The sequence below is a fragment of the Microtus ochrogaster genome (genome assembly GCF_000317375.1).
Source record: "Microtus ochrogaster isolate Prairie Vole_2 chromosome 14 unlocalized genomic scaffold, MicOch1.0 chr14_random_2, whole genome shotgun sequence".
NCBI classification, from domain to species: domain Eukaryota; kingdom Metazoa; phylum Chordata; class Mammalia; order Rodentia; family Cricetidae; genus Microtus; species Microtus ochrogaster.
Genome location: NW_004949097.1, coordinates 620,557 through 640,401, shown reverse-complemented (window position 1 = coordinate 640,401; position 19,845 = coordinate 620,557). Strand labels below are relative to the sequence as shown.

Here is a 19,845-nt window from a genome sequence, read left to right as displayed (position 1 = left end):
TCTCTGTGTCCAGTTTATGCAATAGTCCAGGCAAGAGCAGTTTCTTGCCCAAATGGCTATCAAACTCCATAAGGAGCCTTTTCAATGCCCATCTTCCTCTTGAAGTAGATTGGTACTGCCAGGAGCAGATGTGTCTCATTGTCATGAAAAACCCTAAATTATTAAAATATTTAAAATGCCATATTCTGTAGTCTTTGAAAGATATGAAGAATGCCTGTCTGAAATATATCTATGCACATCTAGAATATCTAACTAACATAACTACAAGCTTGTTTTTTGATGATTAACCATTAACAACCTATATATGTTACATTTTTAAATGAACTACACAATCACAATACCTTAATCAGGAGCAGAAATACATATACATGTAACAAAATTGACCTTAAATCCATACCAATGCAAATTATTCATATCTATATCATATCCCCCTTTAAATGTAAAAGAACATTTATAAACAATATTTGGGAACATGGACGCAGTTTTTCCTCTCCAAACTGCTTCATGCTGAATGGGGGCGCTGTTAATCAGATCGTTTAGGGTGTAACCTGTGTGCCAGGTTCATCTTAGTTAGCAGTTGAGTGAAGTAATTTTTTAGGGGTGTTCACAGCAACCTTTCAGAAGGGCATGGTCTATCATACCATATTGGGATAGAAGCAATCCATAGAGTCTCATCTTCTGTGAAAACAAAAGAAGACTCTCTCCAAAGCATCATATCCTTAGACCCAAATTCTGAAGTCATACCCTCATGATATCCGTTCTGGTTCCACTTGGCAGCCCATAGAATGAAATGTCTCTCTGTACTTAGCTCCTTCACAGTCAAAAATTTTAAAGAAAACACAATAATACAAAGAATCCAGAATCTCTGTGAATTTTCCATTTTTACGTGGCTTATTTTTCTTTATTTCTTTTAATCTCTTAACTATCTGTACTCTGTCTCTTTAAAGACTTTACCTTTTTTTTTTAAACCATTAACTTTATTCTCTATATTCTTTTTCTTCTCTCTCCCAAGCCTACGTACATTCATCCAACAGTGTGACTCATTTAGTGGTCTGTCTGAATCTGTTTTATTGTGAATCTGTAATTTTTTTATTATCCAGGAGCATTTCTTAAAATGTTAAGCACTTCTTAAAAGCTTAAGTTGCACCATGTACAGGTAATACGGTACCGCCTGTGTCCTGCCCAGTCGAAACCTTAACTGCGCTGTTATTACGGTAGTTGGCAGAGCTGAGCCGCTCCTGCCTCAAAGCCATTTGGTGCCCCTGAGCCATGTGCTCAGTTCCAGGCACACAGTAGTCCACATTGGAGCCGCACTCAGCAGTTTAATTCTGAGACTGAGCTTGCAGCACAGAAACTCTTTCCATCCAAGTTACAGCCAAATCTGACACGCAGAGCACTGCACAGTCTGAAAACACGTCTCTGTATGGCGGCAGGAATCTGCCATGCTCTTCTGCCTGCCTGAGCCTGATTCTGCCATCCGCCCAGGTGTAGGCGGGGAGCGCTGAGCCACCGGCATGGTCTCAGAGCACTCTCCTTTCGATCTCAAGCAGGAACAGAAACATCCAGTCCCATAAAATCCATTGAAATGCTTTAAAGCCAGAGTTTGCACAGGCAGCACAGCCCCAGGAAGGCGCGCTTTAAAATGACACAGCTTTTTTTCTGCTGCTATTGCCGAATCAGGAAATCTCTCTATAGCACGCCACCAACAAACAGCAAAAATCTGTGTTAAACTCTCTCTCCCTTATTTTTAAGCCTTTTCAGGTTTTTAAGTGTATTTAACCCACCACGTTGGAGCACCAGTCTGTAGTAGTAGGTGCGGTGGGGCTGTGTCCCCGGCACCTGGCCGCCCACATGGCTAGCTTATGCCCGAAATAATTACACAGAAACTGTATTCTTTTAAACACTGCTTGGCCCATTAGTTCCAGCCTCTCATTGGCTAGCTCTTACATATTGATCTAACCCATTACTAATAATCTATGTAGCCCACAAGGTGGCTTCCAGGGAAGATCTTAACCTGTGTCTGTCTGGAGTGGGAGAATCATGGTGACTCACTGACTCGGCTTCTTTCTCCCAGCATTCTGTTCTGTGTACTCCACCCATCTAAGGGTTGGCCTATCAAATGGGCCAAGGCAGTTTCTTTATTAATTAACCAATGAAAGCAACAGATTAGAAAGAAATCATTCCCACATCATCTCACTTCCTTGACTAGGCTTGTGTTACTGTTGTGGGAGAAACCTTGTTCTCCTTTACCTTAGTATTTATTCATCATGCCTTTGGTGATGATTTTGATAAATTAGCTGTATTTAATAAAACTTGGTTTAGAGAGATACGGGTAGAAAAGTCACAGTAGACCCCATCAAACTGGCAAAGTACTCCCTTTGTGTACTTTAGCCTAGTTTCACTAAGTAGCAAAAGTAAATAGGACTGAAGTTAGGAAGTACTGGCTATCAAGACATCATAGGCCTATACTAGTTTTATCCTTTAACAGTGTGGTTATTTTGGTGTTTTCTTTCCACATACTCTTTTATACTTATGTCTTATTTTTATTTTATAAAGCTACATTTTAATGATTAATTTTATCTTTTATACTTAGGTATTAAAGAATTTCAGTAAAATAAATTTTAACCAGTAGGAACTATCATTCAAAGCACCTACTGTACATGTAACACTGTCGTATATTTAATATTATTTTAATCATTGTCATTCACTTGTTACCCAGTGAGTGGTAGAGAATCTGAACCCAGTCTGTTTCTGTCACTATTTAATTGCTGTCACTTGAGATTTAAATAAAAAGAGAGAGCGGAGGACTTGAAAAATGGTAGTTATTAAATAGAAGATGTGGAATTATTTGAGCTAAAAGTAAGTTTTAATTGTTGCTTTTAATTTTTTTAATTTTGGTTTTATTTTTAGTTTATTATCCAGATTCATACCTAGTCATCCAGTTTTTAAAAAAATATTATTTTTATTTTATGTGTACAAATTTTTTGCCTTTGTGTAAGTACATGCTTCATGTGCGTGCCTGGTGCATACAGAGCCCATAAGAAGGTATGAAGGTCCCCGGGATGGGAGTTATAGAGGGTTGTGACCTGCTTTATTGGTGCTGGGATTAGGAAGAGCAGCTAGTGTTCTTAACCACCAAGCCATCTCTGTTGCAAGGAGGGCTGCTTGTTGTTTCCCAGCTGCTTAGCCCCAAAGTAATCACACAGAAACTGTATTAATTAAATCACTGCTTGGCCCATTAGCTTTAGCTTCTTATTGGCTAACTCTTTTTTTTTTTTTTTTTGTTTTTTCGAGACAGGGTTTCTCTGTGGCTTTGGAGCCTGTCCTGGAACTAGCTCTGTAGACCAGGCTGGTCTCGAACTCACAGAGATCCACCTGCCTCTGCCTCCCGAGTGCTGGGATTAAAGGCGTGCGCCACCACCGCCCGACTTGGCTAACTCTTATATATTAATTTAACCCATTTCTATTAATCTGTGTATCGCCACGTGGCTGTGGCTTACCCGCTAAAGTCCCAGCATCTGTCTCCAGCGGGGCTACATGGTGTCTTTCTCCCTTCGCCCTTCTTTCTCCCATCATTCAGTTTAGTTTTCTCTGCTTAGCTCTCTTCTACCCTATCAGGCCAAGCCAGTTTTTTTATTAATCAATAAAAGCAACACATAGACAGAAAGACCTCCTACACCATCTCTCCATCCTTCAATAATTCATCATTCATTTTCTTAATTAAAAATTTTATTTTTATTTTGTGCATAGGGTAGCTGGTGTATGTGGGTATATATGGAGGCTAGGAGTTAGTCTCAGGTGTCATTCTCAGGTTTATCTGCCATAGTTTTTGAGACAGGGACCCTTAGGAGCTCACTGAGTAGACTAGGCTACCTGGCAAGAAAGCCCTAAGAATTGTCTTGTTCTACCTTCCCAGAACTAGGTTTGTGAGCCTGTGCCACCCTACTGAGCTTTTACCTGGTTTCTGGGCAGAGCAAGCAGGTCCTTGTGATTATGTCACTTTACTGACAGTCATCACCCCAGCCCTCAGCCATCTTGCATTTAAGCTGTTTCTTCAGTCAGTTGAACAACAGATATGATACAGGGTGGTAGAGCTCAAAGAAAAGAATTGGTAGATCCTTTAATATTTTTGAAGTAAAAATATAAATATTATTTTACAACATTCAGGACTAGTCATCTCATTTGTACTTTCAGACCAGCAAATTCATTTTAATAGGGTGGATAACTTTGTAATTAGCAAATCAGTGTAATTTATTAAATGTATAAATTACAAGATAATTGATTTAAGATAGCAATAGAACAAGTCCTAAAGTCAAACCAGACTTGTTTTAGTGAACCATAAGCTTATAAGAAAGTTTGATAAAAGCGAACATTTAGTTCTTTGTAGGATGCTCTCTGATGATATGACGGACTCATATATGTCTTTTAGATGAGATAGTAGTATATTTTCCTGAAGACGCGAGTGGAAATCCTGCCATAGAAACTAACCAGAAAGCCAGGCATGCCAGCACACTTCTGTAATTCTAGCACTTTGGAGGCTGAGGCAGGACGCTGGAGGCTTCCAGACCCTTTGGCTGTAGAACAGGAGACTCTGACCAAACAGATGTACAAACACCCCAGTCACAACTTAGACTAGAACTTACAGGTTCTCCCTCTCCGTCTGTGGGGTATGTGTGGATGTGGGGTGGTGAGGTGTGTGTGTGGGGGGGGTGTATATGAGTACACATTTGGAAATCAGGTCAGTACCATCAGAGATGTCTTCCTCAGTCACTTTTGAGACAGTGTCTCTCATTGAGCTGGAGCCTCACTCATAGGTTAGGCTGGCCATAGAGCTCCCGGATCCTTCTGTCTCTGCCTCTCTAGCACTGGGATTATTAACCCGTTCCTGGCTTATTGTATGGGTGCTAGGGAACACCTCAGGTGTTTAAACTTACTTGTGTGACAGGCGTTTTATTGACAGAGCCTCCTCTCTGGACCTAGCACTTAAAGACTTGTAAGTTGTGTGGGTTTTTTTTTCCCCTCATAAAGTTAGTAGAAGAAATTGGGTTGACTCAGGATCTTTGAAATCTATTAATCTTGAAAAATATGAAACCAGGGTGTGGAGGGGGAGGAAGGAACCAGTGAAATAAACAGAAATGAAAAGCAACTTCACTATAAAAAGTAGAATCAGATTTTTCTGAATAAGCTTGGTGGAATTTCAGTGGTTGTTTAAGAATACTGAATATTAGTTAAAAAGAAATATAAAGAGCATAGGAACTAAGGAAAGCAAGAGAGGAGTTGGAGGCCATTTTTAGTAGTTCATTTGAGTTACAGTCTGGAATCCATTTCAACAAGGTAAAGTTAAGAATTAACAATAGGAGGAGGAGGCCATTGCAGATCATAAGCAAATAATATGACAATAAAATAAGAACACCTGGTTAACGGTGGATGTGCAGAATCATTTCATTTGTATACACTCTTCCTGAGATGTTCTGTTAAAGCACAAGGGAAACTCCTGGGGGTGTTGGAGGAAATTCTTGAAATGTGTGATGGAACATAGGATGCATGAAACCCTGGATTCCAACTCCAACATGTGGTAGAACAAGAGTCAGATAATCTCCTTAATTAAGATAGGAACATAATGGGGCTGGATAGTTGGCTAGCAGTTAATTACATTTGCTCCTCTTCTAAAGGACCCAAGTTCGGTTCCGAGCACCCGCACCAGCAAGTTAATGGTCTGTAACTCCACCTCCAGGAGATCTGACACCTTTGTTCCCCTTGAGTACCTACACTAATGTGTACATGCCCACATGCAGACACAAACATCTACACATGAAAATAAATCTTAGCAAGATGAGGGCATAGTACAGAGTACTTAAGTAGGACAGAGTTTTAAGTAAGGTCCCTTAAGGCACTTTTTCAGTTTAGACATCTAGTAAGGGAAAGATTCTTCATGTCAAAATTAAGAGTAGTAAAAGAATAGAGCCAAGAATTCTTCCTCTATCTCTGACTTTGGAAAGGGATTGCGTCTTGCCATGATTTTAAAATTTTTAGGGATGGGGCACAGCGTTTGTGGTTTAAGTAGTAACACTGTAGGAGTGAGAGCAAGTGCGATGTGTAAATAAGCTTTCCTGTCTGTTCTTAGGGGATTGTCTTGAGAGCTCTGCACAGGTAATTTCTAGCAATCCTCACAATCCTATTTTAGTAGAATTATGGTCACAAAAAAGGTGTATTTGAGCTGGAAATGGTGCCATGTCCCTGTCATCCCAGCACTAGAGGGCTTTGAAACAGGATCAGGATTTTGAAACAGGAAAATCTTGATTGAGTTAGTGACCATTCTGGACCATATTGTGATATCCTATCTCAGAAAAAGAACACTAAAATAAAATGTGAATTCTAACCCTTTGTGTATTACAAACTACTAAGAGCTTAGGTAAACTATTAAGAGCTGGAGAGTGAAAAGGAAGACTTTATAGATATGACGATAGCAGCCACAGTAGGTACCTCTTTTCCCTCTAACCACAGCTCTAGTCTTCCCACCCGTGACTCCTTTACACCCTCTGGTCCTCTCATATAAGCGGTTGTTTTTCTTTCCTAATGAACAACACACATTTTGTAGTAGGAGAAACTAAGAGTTTAAAAGTAAACACTTCTAAGCATTGAGGTTAAGAGTACACATTTTAAAAGCCAGGCATACAAACAGGGTAGTTTCTCTTGCGTTTCCTTCTTTGTGATAAAAGTGTTCATTTCATCATGTCCTCAGTTTAAAAGTCACTTCCATTTCCTGCACTGTCTGTTAGAGCACACATCATGTGAGACACAGGAAGAAGTAGCTGGCTCCTTTACCTTCACATACCTTTTGATCTTATACCTAATGTAGAAAGGTGGCTCAGTACTTGAAAAGCACTTGTTGCTCTTGTAGAAAACCAGAGTTCAGTTCCTCACATTGGGCAGGTTACAGCTACCAGTGACTCCTGTTCTAGAGTATCCTACATCCTCTTCTGGTCTCCATGGTCACATGCATGCATGTGCTCAAACATATGTGCTCGCATACACACATAGACACTGACATATTTGAAAAATAACACACAAATATGATCTAAGAATGATCTATTGAAAGAAAATGTAAATAATCCTAAATGTTTAAACTTTTTTTTTTTCAAATTAAATGTAACTTCAATAAGTGTTTCATGAAGGGCATGGAATAATGTTTAGGTTTTGATCTTCAAAAAATGTTGTTTACTGTTACGTGCAATTGTCTAATAATCCCATTATATCTGATAGAGATAAGCATTAATTTCTTTCATTAGATATATATCATATTATTGAAAGTTGCAAGTGATAGTTCAAGGACACAGCAGAGTTTTGTTTGATCAATTTCCAAGTGCTAGACTTCTTTGATGGAAGTTCAGCAAATGTGTGTGAACTTTCAGAGAAGATAAAAAAGGCAGCATCTGGCTGCCCATGTAGACAGTTGCAGTGCTAAGTGACTTGGAATACCCCACCCCTTTACTGTTCCTGTCTCAGATATCCTGTGTCAGCCTGAGTTGTTATGTAGTCCGAGGAGAACCTCGAACTTCTCATCCTCCTGTTTCCACCATGTCCCTTTTTTAACTTCCCTCCCTCCTTCCCTTCTTCCCTCCCTCCTTCCCTCCTTCCTTCCTTCATAAGGACCTTAGGAGTGATTTACTGAGACAGCTTACTCTTTTATCAAACTTTTGCTGGTGGTTGTTATTTAAATAATAAACTTAGAAGCATTAACTTTCTTTACAAGTGATGTGACTTTAATGAATCTTAGTTTCCTTAGAAAAAAGCCAGACTCTGAAGGATGAAATAAAACATTGTAAAACAAAATAGTGTGTTATTTGCTTTATAATCTGAGAAAAATATGGAGATAAAAGTTAATGATAATTTATGTTTAATTTTGATAGTCATTCAATGCAAGAGTTTCATATAAATCTAAGCTTACCCAAAAAGTTTTAAGAGAAGAATAATAAGAAATTAGGAAAAGAGGCAAACATGGACTTAAGATGAGTGTTTGAAAATATTCTCATAGAATCACTGTGTGTTTTGTGACGCATTTTCTCAGCAGGAGTTTTCATTTTACACACATTCACAGGATAAGTACTGACCTAATCCTCCTTTCCACCATAAACTAAGGTTATGAATACCGATGGCACTGGGAGGCGAGTGCTAGTGGAAGACAAAATCCCTCACATATTCGGGTTCACCCTGCTGGGCGACTATGTTTACTGGACTGACTGGCAGCGGCGGAGCATCGAAAGAGTACACAAACGAAGTGCAGAAAGGGAGGTTATCATAGACCAGCTGCCTGACCTCATGGGACTGAAGGCCACAAGTGTTCACAGAGTCATTGGTGAGTCATTCCAGAATCTCTTAGTAATGGAAACTGGATCTAGAAAAGATGAAGAGAGGCAGGCAGCAGCTTGTAAAGCATAGAGGTGAATTGTTGATGTTTGAAGTGATCGTCTTTACTGTGTCTGCCTAGTCTTCTGACCTCACAGTGTGCTGTTATGTACCCACCCATAGGTTGTCATTGTGTTGGTTATGTGAATGTGTGTGTTTTTCTGTGCCTTTTGTCACATACTTTTCTTTTAGGTTCCAACCCCTGTGCTGAGGCAAATGGAGGATGCAGCCATCTTTGCCTTTATAGGCCTCAGGGACTTCGATGTGCCTGTCCCATTGGCTTTGAGCTCATCAGTGACATGAAGACCTGCATTGTTCCTGAGGCTTTCCTTCTGTTTTCGCGGAGAGCAGATATCAGACGCATATCTTTGGAAACAAACAATAATAATGTGGCCATTCCTCTCACTGGTGTCAAAGAAGCTTCTGCTTTGGATTTTGATGTCACCGACAACAGAATTTACTGGACTGATATATCGCTGAAGGTGAGTGCTAATGCTGGGGCTGAAAGTGAGAACTTGATGGCAGTGTCATTGAATCAGAGTGACATGCAGCTGCAGCAGCTTACACCGGCTGACTTTGAACTATAGCATCCGTCTGTTCTGTTTTTCCTAGAATTAATATGAGAAGCTTATTGAGCCTGGCTATGAAATCTGGAGGATAGTCTTTCTTTATTCTAGATTGTGGCTTTATTTCAGATAACTTTTGTATACTTGTAATTTGTAAAGAACAAGAAATGTTGGAATGAGACAGTTGGTTTCTAATGGTATTTAAGAAAATCTACTAATTCAGTGAGGGGTGGGGGGAGTGACTAAACCTTGGCTTAGCTGGGTGAAGCACCATCTTGCATGACTCTTGCATTAATGAGAATATCTGCAGATACACACCACTTATATAACACTTGGCCTAGACTTTGTCAGGAGCTAACATCTGTTATTAGCTTTTAAAACTCATAGGGTTCAAAACCTTAATGATGATACAGGAATTGGTTGTTTTATGAGCTTAGAGGTGGCAGAGATCTGAATTGACACTGACTTAGCATCCTCTCAGGTATCTTTAGAAAACTGACTACCGGTAAGCTTATAGCATTCTGGTCCCTTCTTGTTCTAGAAATTTCCTAAGAAAACTCATTTTGGGTAGATGACTCCATGGCTTAGAATGTGTGCTCTGTAAGCATGATGGCCTGAGTTCAAATCCCTAGCCCCTGTATAAAAACCTGTGCGTGGCTTTGCGTGTCTGGAACCCCAGTGTTGATGAGTAGAGACTAGCAGATTCCCAGAGCTTGCTAGTCTAGCTCAAACAATAAGCTTCTGGTTCAAACAGAGACCCTGTCTTAAAGGAATATAGTGAAAAGCAGTGGAAGAAGACCCCAGTGTTCTTCTGTGCCTGTGCATTCCATCGTACATAGAACACTAGATAAAAACAACCAGGTATCTCATTCATTGCCTTAATAAAAGAAACAAAATTGATTCTTCACCATTTCAGAATTTTCCTCCAAAAGTGGCCATAATACAGTTGGATTTATTAAAAACTGTCACTTCTGCATCTTTGTAACACTAATTAAGTCCAGATTTTTGGATACTGTTTTAACCTTAAGCCATGTGTCTTAGTTGGGTATTTGATTTTTGCAGACTATTAGCAGAGCCTTTATGAATGGCAGTGCACTGGAACATGTGGTAGAGTTTGGCTTAGATTATCCAGAAGGCATGGCAGTGGACTGGCTTGGGAAGAACTTGTACTGGGCAGACACAGGAACAAATCGCATCGAGGTATCAAAGTTGGATGGACAGCACCGACAGGTTTTGGTATGGAAAGACCTTGACAGTCCCCGAGCTCTGGCATTGGATCCTGCTGAAGGGTAAATAGCTTTATGTATGTATTCTTTGTAGCTTTATCACACAGTGGTTATGGACTATATCCTTGATTTCTTAATGTTTATTAATAATCTAACAACTAAATGATAGGAAAGATTTATCTTAAAACCAGTTATTGCTGGGCATAATGTCTCATGCCTGTAAGACTAGCAGCACCTGGCATGCTGAGGCAGAAACATTGCTGGAAGTTCAAGACTAGCCTCAGCTACAATGTGAGTTCTACACCAGCTTGGGCTATAGATTGTGACTCTCTCAAAAACAAGCAAACAAAAACCTAGGACATTCATATTTTGTTGCTTTGTAATAATTCATTGCTATAATTTTACTCCATCATTACGACATTGAATGAAGAAAGTGAAATAGATTTCACAATAAAGTATTAACTGATCAATATTGATATCATCATTCTACATTTAGTTACTCTCTCCAATTCCTCCAGTAAGTGGATTCCAGATCTCTTGGAAATACATCAGAACAGTGAGAAACAACTAATGCGGGTCCCCCACTCCCACTCTGTTTTTGCTTTCCACAGTTCTAGTTACCAGTGGTCTAGAATAGAAATATTGAATAAAACTTTCAAGACATGAGAAGATCATAAGTTTTAAATTGCTTTTATTATGCTATGTGTTTTTCTGTTTTTTTATTAGTTGTTAATTTTTTGGAAACAAATTTATACATTAGACTTTGTATAAGTGGGTATAGAAATTAACATTGTTTATGTTACTGTTACTGTTGTAGTTTCAGATGTACAGTATGGGGGGTGTATTAGAATATATCCCTCACAGGTGGGGGTTTACTATGTATTTTTAGAAAGTACAGTTCATTTTATCTGTGTATGTCTGTGTGTGTCTGTATTTGTATAAATGTTATTTGTAATTCAGCCCAAGTCCTTGCCCCTGAAAGTTGCATTTTAGGATACTCATTAATTTAAAGTGGGCCAGCTAGTATAATCTTTATTGTAAACTTAGAAAATCAATGACATTATGGCTAACACATTACATTTTTTCAGAGTTAGGTGATCATTATTATTATAGGAATCAGCATGTTTTCATGTAGCAGTCAAGACATCTGAAAATTAAGAGAATTGAAACTTGTGGTATACAGAGAAGCTGTTCTTTATATTGCCTCCCAACTAGATAAACAAAGGCCTAATGGTGAACTTAATGTGGTATTTAAAATTTTCAAGTTGTTTGCATTCAGAAATACAGAAAGATATTTTAGTAAAGTGAACCAGATTCTTAAACCAAACCATTAATTGTTTCCTTAAAACTAGTTTTATAAATGTTAATGCTGCAGCAAAGAAATGATTGACTTGTTTTCAGTTCCTACATCTGAGTGGAGCAGATTGATTGGGGGACTAAGGAGTGCTACATGACTTACATCTTTTTTGGAATGCGAGAAATATGTTAATTGGAAATGATTAAATACCTGAAAGAATCGTAGCAATGACATTGTTTTATCCATTTTTTAAGTTACTCTATATTTTCTTCAAGTTTATTGTGTTACTATACATGAATATGACCTTTTTTCTCCAGAAAATCAAATATGAACTATTAAATTTTCATTGTTTTGAATCCAGATTTATGTATTGGACTGAATGGGGTGGAAAGCCCAAGATTGACAGAGCTGCTATGGATGGAAGTGAACGCACTACATTAGTTCCAAATGTGGGGCGTGCAAATGGTCTCACTATCGATTATGCTAAAAGGCGGCTCTACTGGACAGACCTGGACACTAACTTAATAGAGTCTTCAAATATGCTTGGTAAGTTCACTGTTTCTCCTTAGCTGCTGTATTTAAGTAGAAGGCAGTGGCTGCCACTTCATGTCAGGAGCTAGCTTCTTCTGCTGTTCTAGAATTGCAATAACAATTAATAATAATAGTCGCCTAGTGACCCGGATTTATGTTATTTGCTGTGCAAAGTGTCATTCCTGTTGGATCTGTACTGATACTTTGGAAGAGATACTCCTGAGGTGTGTGTGTGTGTGTGTGTGTGTGTGTGTGTGTGTGTGTGTGTGTGTGTGTAATTTATTTTCCCCCATCTTTTTGTGGGAGAACAAAATACGGAACTGTTAAGTTCGCATGTAGAGTAAATTAAATGAAAATCAAAATGGACCACAGGAATTGAAAAATGTTGATTTATAGCTGGAATATGATTTGAGGTAGGGAGGTCAAACTGTAGATTCATTTCAGAAGCCTGGTCTGGTTTTAGAATTGCTTTTATGAATTGTCCTATTTTAAATTGCTTACAAATATAATGTTTCATGTGTTACCTTCCCCTCCCATCAGAAGACACTTGTTCCTCACATGCTTCATTTCTGTGGCTCTCCCTTGCCACTGACTTTCCCAAAACAGGACTCAACCGTGAAGTTATAGCAGATGATTTGCCTCATCCTTTTGGCTTAACTCAGTACCAAGATTACATCTACTGGACCGACTGGAGCCGACGCAGCATTGAACGAGCCAACAAAACCAGTGGCCAAAACCGCACCATCATCCAGGGCCATTTGGATTATGTGATGGACATCCTTGTCTTTCACTCCTCTCGGCAGGCAGGGTGGAATGAATGTGCCTCCAGCAACGGGCACTGCTCCCACCTCTGCTTGGCTGTACCAGTTGGAGGTTTTGTGTGTGGATGCCCTGCCCACTACTCCCTGAATGCTGACAACAGAACCTGTAGTGGTAAGCTATAGTATCTTCCAGAGGCAGCTAGAACTAGAAGAGAAAGCAGCATTTGGAGAATCGTCCAAAAGAGTAAAATGTTGGGTTTTTTTTTACTTAAATTTTTAAAATTTTCGTACTAACCTCAGTCCCTCTCCCCTTCCCCCACTCCTCCCACTCCCCATTCTACTCCACCCCTCATTCAGTCCTCAGAGGGAGTAAGGCCTCCCCTGGGAGTCAGTGAACTCTGGTATACCAAGCTGAGCACCATAGAATTGCCTCCAAAAAACCAGCTGATGCACCCAGGATATGTACTGATCCCACTGCCAAGCCCCCTCCCCCAATAGATCAAGCCACCAACTGCCACCCACATTCAGAGGACTTAGTTCGGTCCCATGCAGGATCCCTAACTGTCAGGCCAGAGTCTTTGAGCACCTACTAGCTTGGGTCAGCTGTCTCTGGTTTTTCCAGTCCTGATCTCAACCCTACCCCTTGCTCACATGATCCCTCCTCTCTCTTCATCTAAGTTCAGGAGCTCAGCCCTGTGCTTGGCTGTAGATCAATGTATGTATCTTCTTCCATCAGCTACTGGATACAGGTTCCATGATGAAAATTAGGGAAGTCACTAATCTGATTATAGGGGCAGGCCATTTCAGGCACCCTCACTGCTATTGCTAGGAGTCTTAACTGGGGTGATCCTTGTGGATTCCTGAGAATTTCCTTAGTACCTCGTCTCTCCCTAACTCCATAATGACTCCCTCTATCAAGATATATCTTTCATTGCTCCCCCCTCTCAGTCCTTCCCCCAACTCGGCCATCTCGACCCTTTATATTCCCATCCCCCATCCTTTCTCTGCTACTCCCCCTCCCAGTTTACCCAGTAGATCTTAACTATTTCCCTTTCCTGGTCCCTCCACATATGTCCTTCCATTTTACCTAGCTTCTCTGAGGTTGTGGATTGTAGCCTGGTTATCCTTTGCTTTATGTCTGATATCCACTTATGAGTGAGTACATACAGTGTTTGTCTTTCTGGGTCTGGGTTACCTCACTCAGGGTGGTTTATTCTAGTTCCATCCATTTGCCTGCAAATTTCAAGGTGTTGTTTTTGTTTGTTTGTTTGTTTGTTGTTTTTTCCCACCGAGTAGTATTCCATTGTGTAGTAAATGTATCACATTTCTTTATCCTTTCTTCAGTTGAGGGGCATCTAGGTTGTTTTCAGGTTCTGGCTATTGCAAATAATGCTGCTATGAAATAGTTGGCATACAAAAGACATACAAGTTTTGTCACTTAATTCATGATAGAACTTAATTTCAAAGAAGTGTTGTCTTTTACTTTTGAGCATTAACTATTTAGTGAAAAATGTGTAGTGTGAGAGAAACACATGTGTTAATACATAATGCTTGTTTATTCATAAAGGAGTACAAGTAGAACAAAGAGAATCCTAAAATATACTTCTTTGAAGTACATAAAACAGGACAAATGTAAGCATTTTTATTGTCTGTGAAGCCATACAGGAAATTCATATGAAGAAGTTTAAACCCAGGGTGAAGCAGTAATTAACAGATGAGGATGGTTCCCATGCCAGCATAGTACATAGTCACTGTTTGATTCCAGATCTTCTCACCTGATGGTGGTTATGGTTCAGAATTTGTAATGATAAGAGGGAGGGATGGCCCTATGTCTTAGTCAGAGTTCTATTTCTGTGAAGAGACACCATGACCATGGCAACTCTTATAAAGGAAAAACATTGAATTGGGGCAGCCTTACAGTTTCAGAGGTTGAATGCATTATCACCATGGTAGAAAGCATGGCACCACACATGCAGACATGGTGCTGGTGAGTTAGCCGAGAGTTCTACATCTAGATCCACTGGGTCCAGCTTGAGCATTTGAAACTGGAAAGCCCCCCTCTGAGTGACACAGTTTCTTCAACATGGCCACACCTATTTCACCAAGATTGCACCTCCTAATAGTGCTACTCTCTGGTGACCAAGCATTCAAATCCATGAGCCTGTGGGGGACCATTTCTATTCATGCCAGCACAATATCTTTTTAAAAGTTAACAAAAAATTTCAGGGGCTGGAGAGATGGCTCAGTGGTTAAGAGCATTGCCTGCTCTTCCAAAGGTCCTGAGTTCAATTCCCAGCAACCACATGGTGGCTCACAACCATCTGTAATAAGGTCTGCTGCCCTCTTCTGGCCTTCGAGCATACACACAGACAGAATTTGTATACATAATAAATAAATAAATAAATATTTAAAAAAAAAAACAAAAAATTTCAACATTAAAAATGAGTACACATGGTACTAACAACAAAGCATGTCACAATATTGTTGGCCACAGAAAACCTGGTATATGACTTAAGTATCTATGGAGACCCATATCTTGAAGGTTAGATAAGAAAATTAGTAAATGATTAAGAGATACATAGAGAAATTAGATCAGGCAGTCTTGGGAGCCAGGAGACTATTGGTTTGGAAGAAAGTAACAGCTTGGTGTGATTTTAGATATAATTAACTAGTGAAATTACTTTGTTGTTATCTGAAGAAATGTATCTGAATCATATAGGGAAGGATTTAATCTATTCTGAAGTAGACTTCAATTATGGAGAAAGAACACAGATTATAATTAAGAGATTATACTTTAGAGATTCCCACACATTGTTTTTTTCTTTATGCAAATCATTTTTAAGTTTTGGTTTAACTAGATTTGCTGTGAGAATTCAATAAGATATATGACATCGGTGCATGAAAAGTGATGTAGCTCTGGGAAGACCTGGGCTGCTGGTATGGTGATGATGGGTGGTGATGGAGAGATGCTCATGGACTCTGGGTGTGCTTTGGAGTTAGACTAGTTCTAGGAAGTGAGTGTGGTATAGAGAAGAAGAGAGATGCAGGAAAGCAAAGATGGTTTCCAAGTGTCAGAGGGAAGTGGTAAGGCTGAAGGCATGTGTTTCAGAGCTGCAGGTGTTTACCTGAGGTTACCTGCAGGGAGAGCTGAATGCTGGGCCTAGCAGACTTGGGAAGGACTAGATAGCAAATTTTCGGCATGTAGGGCATGCATGTAGGCTCTGTTAACACCTTTTAGGTCTGTCCACTGTAGCATGACAGCAGCCAAAGACAGTATTACAGAAAGGGGCAGCGGACCAGGTTTGATTTGTGGGCCATAGTTTGAAATACCTTATAGAGAGAAAAGATGGGACCTGACAGCCAAAAGAACTGGTTTAGAAGGACAAGTTTGCAGAGAGTACTGAGAACTGGCATAGCCGGAGAACTAAGAAAAGCTGCAAGAGATAAGACTGTTTTAAACAAGAGTTGCTGACCTTGCTAAGAGGTTAGATGAGGTCTTAAAAATAGCATCCATCTTTTAAATAGTTTCTGTCTATTGTGGCCAAAGGTAGTCTTGCAGACCATGAAGAGAGTAAGCTCAGAGAAGGGATGGGGAAAGACAGCTGGAGTCCACTGGACTTTACAGTGTACAAGAGCATAATTCCACAGCAGAGAATAGACATGAAGGATATGGCAAGACATCCTGAGATTGTTGGGCATGTAACTGCACATGGCCTGTTGGTTGGTTGGTGAGTGAACACCATGGGGAATCATGTTGAGTGCCCCTAATATCTGTTTGACTAACTGGCGCAGTCACTGTGTGTCAAGGCTTCTTGTGTGCTTTTTTTTTTAAATGAATATTCTGTATTGTTGCATGGAGTTGTATTAGATTCCATGTATTATGAGGAACTTGATTCATAAGTTCTTGCTTTCAAAAGTGTTCCAACATTGTTTAATTTGCATCTTGAATGATTTTAAAAGCCAGTTAAGACCAGCTTGTCTTTGGTCTCAAATGTTCCAGTGCTCTCTATCTCATGCAGTATAAAACCCCTGACTGTTATAAGGCCTTCAAGGCTCAACATGAGCAATATCCCTCATTTCACAACAGCTTCTTTTAATCTCACTTCATAGCTGCGTCTTTATCCTACATACCCCAGTTCCTTCTCTAATCCCAATTTCTACTAGTCTTTAATTTGCTTTCTCTGTAACAGACACACTGGTCTCATTTCTGGGTTCAGATATTCAGATCAGTCCCATTTCATCTGTTTTGCTTGTTCTTCTCACCAATCTTTGCATGCCCACCCTTCATTTCTAAGTCTTTGCTTAATTGTGATGTGTGTAGCAAGACCCAGTCTGCAGCACTTATAAGGGAAAAACTTCCACCAGAATCATTGCCAGGGTCCCACAGCTGCCTTTCCAATAGCACTTAGAACAGTTTGTGTATAATTTATACAATCTGTTTATATTCTGTTACTTCCTTTGTTATACTTATTGTTTACTATGTATCCCATGACGCAGCAGCTTTGTTTCTGTTCTGTTCACTGAGGTATCTGAGGTGCTTCTGGTACATGGTAAACACTCAATATTACTGTTAAATAAATTAGTGAAGAAATAAGGCAGTTCTTAGAAGAAAGTTTGACCTTCCACTCGGTAGCCTTTGTGATCCTGAGAAAATGTTTAACTTTCCTGTTTGCTCACCTATAAAATGGTGGTGTAGGAATTGAATGGCATTCTGTGTGACATTTTAGAATATAGAAATTAAATGGCATTCTGTGTGATGTGATGTATTGGGATATGGAGATTAAATGATAATTCTGTGTGACTGATGTGTTGATAAGGTAGGGATTAAGTGACATTCTGTGTGACATGTGACCTGCTGATAATATAGGCATTCTGTATGTGTGACATGTTGATAATATAGGGGTTAGATAGCATTCTATATGATGTGTTGGAGTATAGGGATTAAATTGCATTCTGTGTGATGTGTGGCATGTTGTTAAAATAGCAGTTAAATAGCATCCAGTATGATGTATGGTGTGTTGGAATTTTTTTAACAAATACATATTTCTTTTCCTTCCTTCCTCTAATTTTATTCTTTTACTTACAAAATCACAGCTACAGAATTGTCTTTTCAGTGTTTATTTCTTTACGTAATATTTTTATTCTTTAATGTGTATTAAACATACTCTACCTGCTGGGTCTTATTTTAACCAGTGGAAAATAATAACAATGAATTAAATAGACAGAAATGCCTGTTTTCACCAGGATTACATTTCCCTGGAACTGTTAAGGTGAACAATATCAGGGCTAGATGGTGTAAGTGTTATGCAGAAAAGGAAGAAATGTGGTGGCCGAGATTGCACTGTTAATAGGGTTGCCGGGAACTCCATACTAAAGTGATATTTAGTCAAGATTTGAAGGAAGTGAGGATGTCCACATCTGACTCGATAGGTTACTCAGGAGGGCATTATGGTAAAAGAGTGGATAAGGACATTGAGAGAGAAAACAAGAAGCTAGATTTTACAGTCTTATCCTTGGTGCTGAAGTGGCCCTTTATATATCGCTTGTATAAATTGGGGAATGATGTTTCCTGTAGACAGATTGAGTCCCCCAGATGCATAATTTGGTTCATACAGTGAAGGTTGCATATCTGTCCTTACTCAGTGCTTTTGGTACCATGGATGACACACTCATATTTGGTAGCTTGGCCTCGAAGATTATCCTGTTCCTACCTAAAAGCAGCACCTTCCTTTAGCTTATCGGTGAATGCTGGATAGCAGGAAACAGCTGAAAATGGCCTCTGGCTTACACTTCCAGCTTCTGCATGTTGTTTCATTGTGGGACTGCATACTAGGAAAGAGTAGGAGAACTCAGTGGCTTATTTTATTTTGAGACAGGGTGTCCTATGCTGGCTTAAAGCTCTTGAGCTTTTCATCCTCCTGCCTCAGCCTCTCAAGTGCTTGGATTACAGGAATGTACCACTCTGCTTAGGTTTTGTTTGTTTGTTTTAATAACTTAATATAGGAGATGTGAGAGTGTGGGTGAGGATTAGAGGACAGGTTTAGACTTTTAGAAATATTCCACCATTTATAATTGTTAATTTTTTAATTAAAACTTTTAATTACACTTCAGTTTAATTGTGTGTGTGTGCATGTGCACACACTACACGCTTATCCCATGGCATACATGTGGAGGTCAGAGAACAACTTGAAGAACTTGACTCTCCCTTTACCATGTACATGTAGGTCCTAGACCTGGAACTTGAACCACAAAGTTTAGTGACAAGTGCCTCTACCTTGCTGAGCCTTCTAAAGTGTGTTCTTAGAGTTGAACTCTATTGAAATTGCTCATGGTTGTTAGGTCCATGTGTGATGGAGATTTCTAGTAGACTGGGTACTTCCTGAGTCTTCTAAGCTGGGTGTGGACCTCTAGGTAATGAAGAGCTAACAGAAATGCAGTGTTTCAAGTGTCAGGTTTCTTTGTCAGTGCCAGTGAGTTCCAAGAATGTAAAGTAAGCCCCCAGCCTCAAGTAAGAGCCATGGAGATTGGGGGTCAGGCAAGGATTCAGGCATGGCCTCCTGTGTTTACATCCTTGAAAAGGGCATGTTTCTGCTGGGTTTAGGTAATAGCTGAGCACCAAGAAAATAAAGTATCATTATCAAATTTATGAATATAAACTATGAACACCCCTCCCCCACTGCTATTTTTTTCCCCCTGTGGTTTCCATTACCTGTAGTCAGCCTCCATCTGGAAATAATGCATGGAAAATTCCAGAAGTAATGCATAAGCTTTAAATTGCATGTGGTTCTGAATAGCACAGTGTAATTTATTTCAGTCCTACCCAGGATTTGAATCATTCTTTATCTAGTGCTATACTAGATAAAGTATGTGCTCTCCTCCTGGTCGCTCTTAGCAGCCATCTCTGCTGTGATATCAGCTGTCACAGTATCCTGAATACTTGTATTCAGGTGATGATAATTCTCCTTCGTACTTTTCCCAAAGTGAAAAGTAGTAAGAGTGGCATTTTTTAATTTATTTTATTTTATTTTTTTTGGGGGGGGGGGATAGGGTTTCTCTGT

General features: G+C 39.6%; 1 protein-coding gene across 1 annotated transcript in view; it reads left to right on the top strand.

The window, feature by feature from the left end:
- The window catches only part of Lrp6 (LDL receptor related protein 6), a 130,078-nt gene that overhangs the window by 78,315 nt on the left and 31,918 nt on the right, over positions 1–19,845 (top strand). Inside the window, exons 8-12 of the mRNA XM_005364492.2 lie at positions 8,140–8,356; positions 8,599–8,888; positions 10,035–10,261; positions 11,857–12,041; positions 12,633–12,959. Coding sequence (XP_005364549.1) covers positions 8,140–8,356; positions 8,599–8,888; positions 10,035–10,261; positions 11,857–12,041; positions 12,633–12,959 — 1,246 coding nt within the window. The remainder of the gene's footprint in view (positions 1–8,139; positions 8,357–8,598; positions 8,889–10,034; positions 10,262–11,856; positions 12,042–12,632; positions 12,960–19,845) is intronic.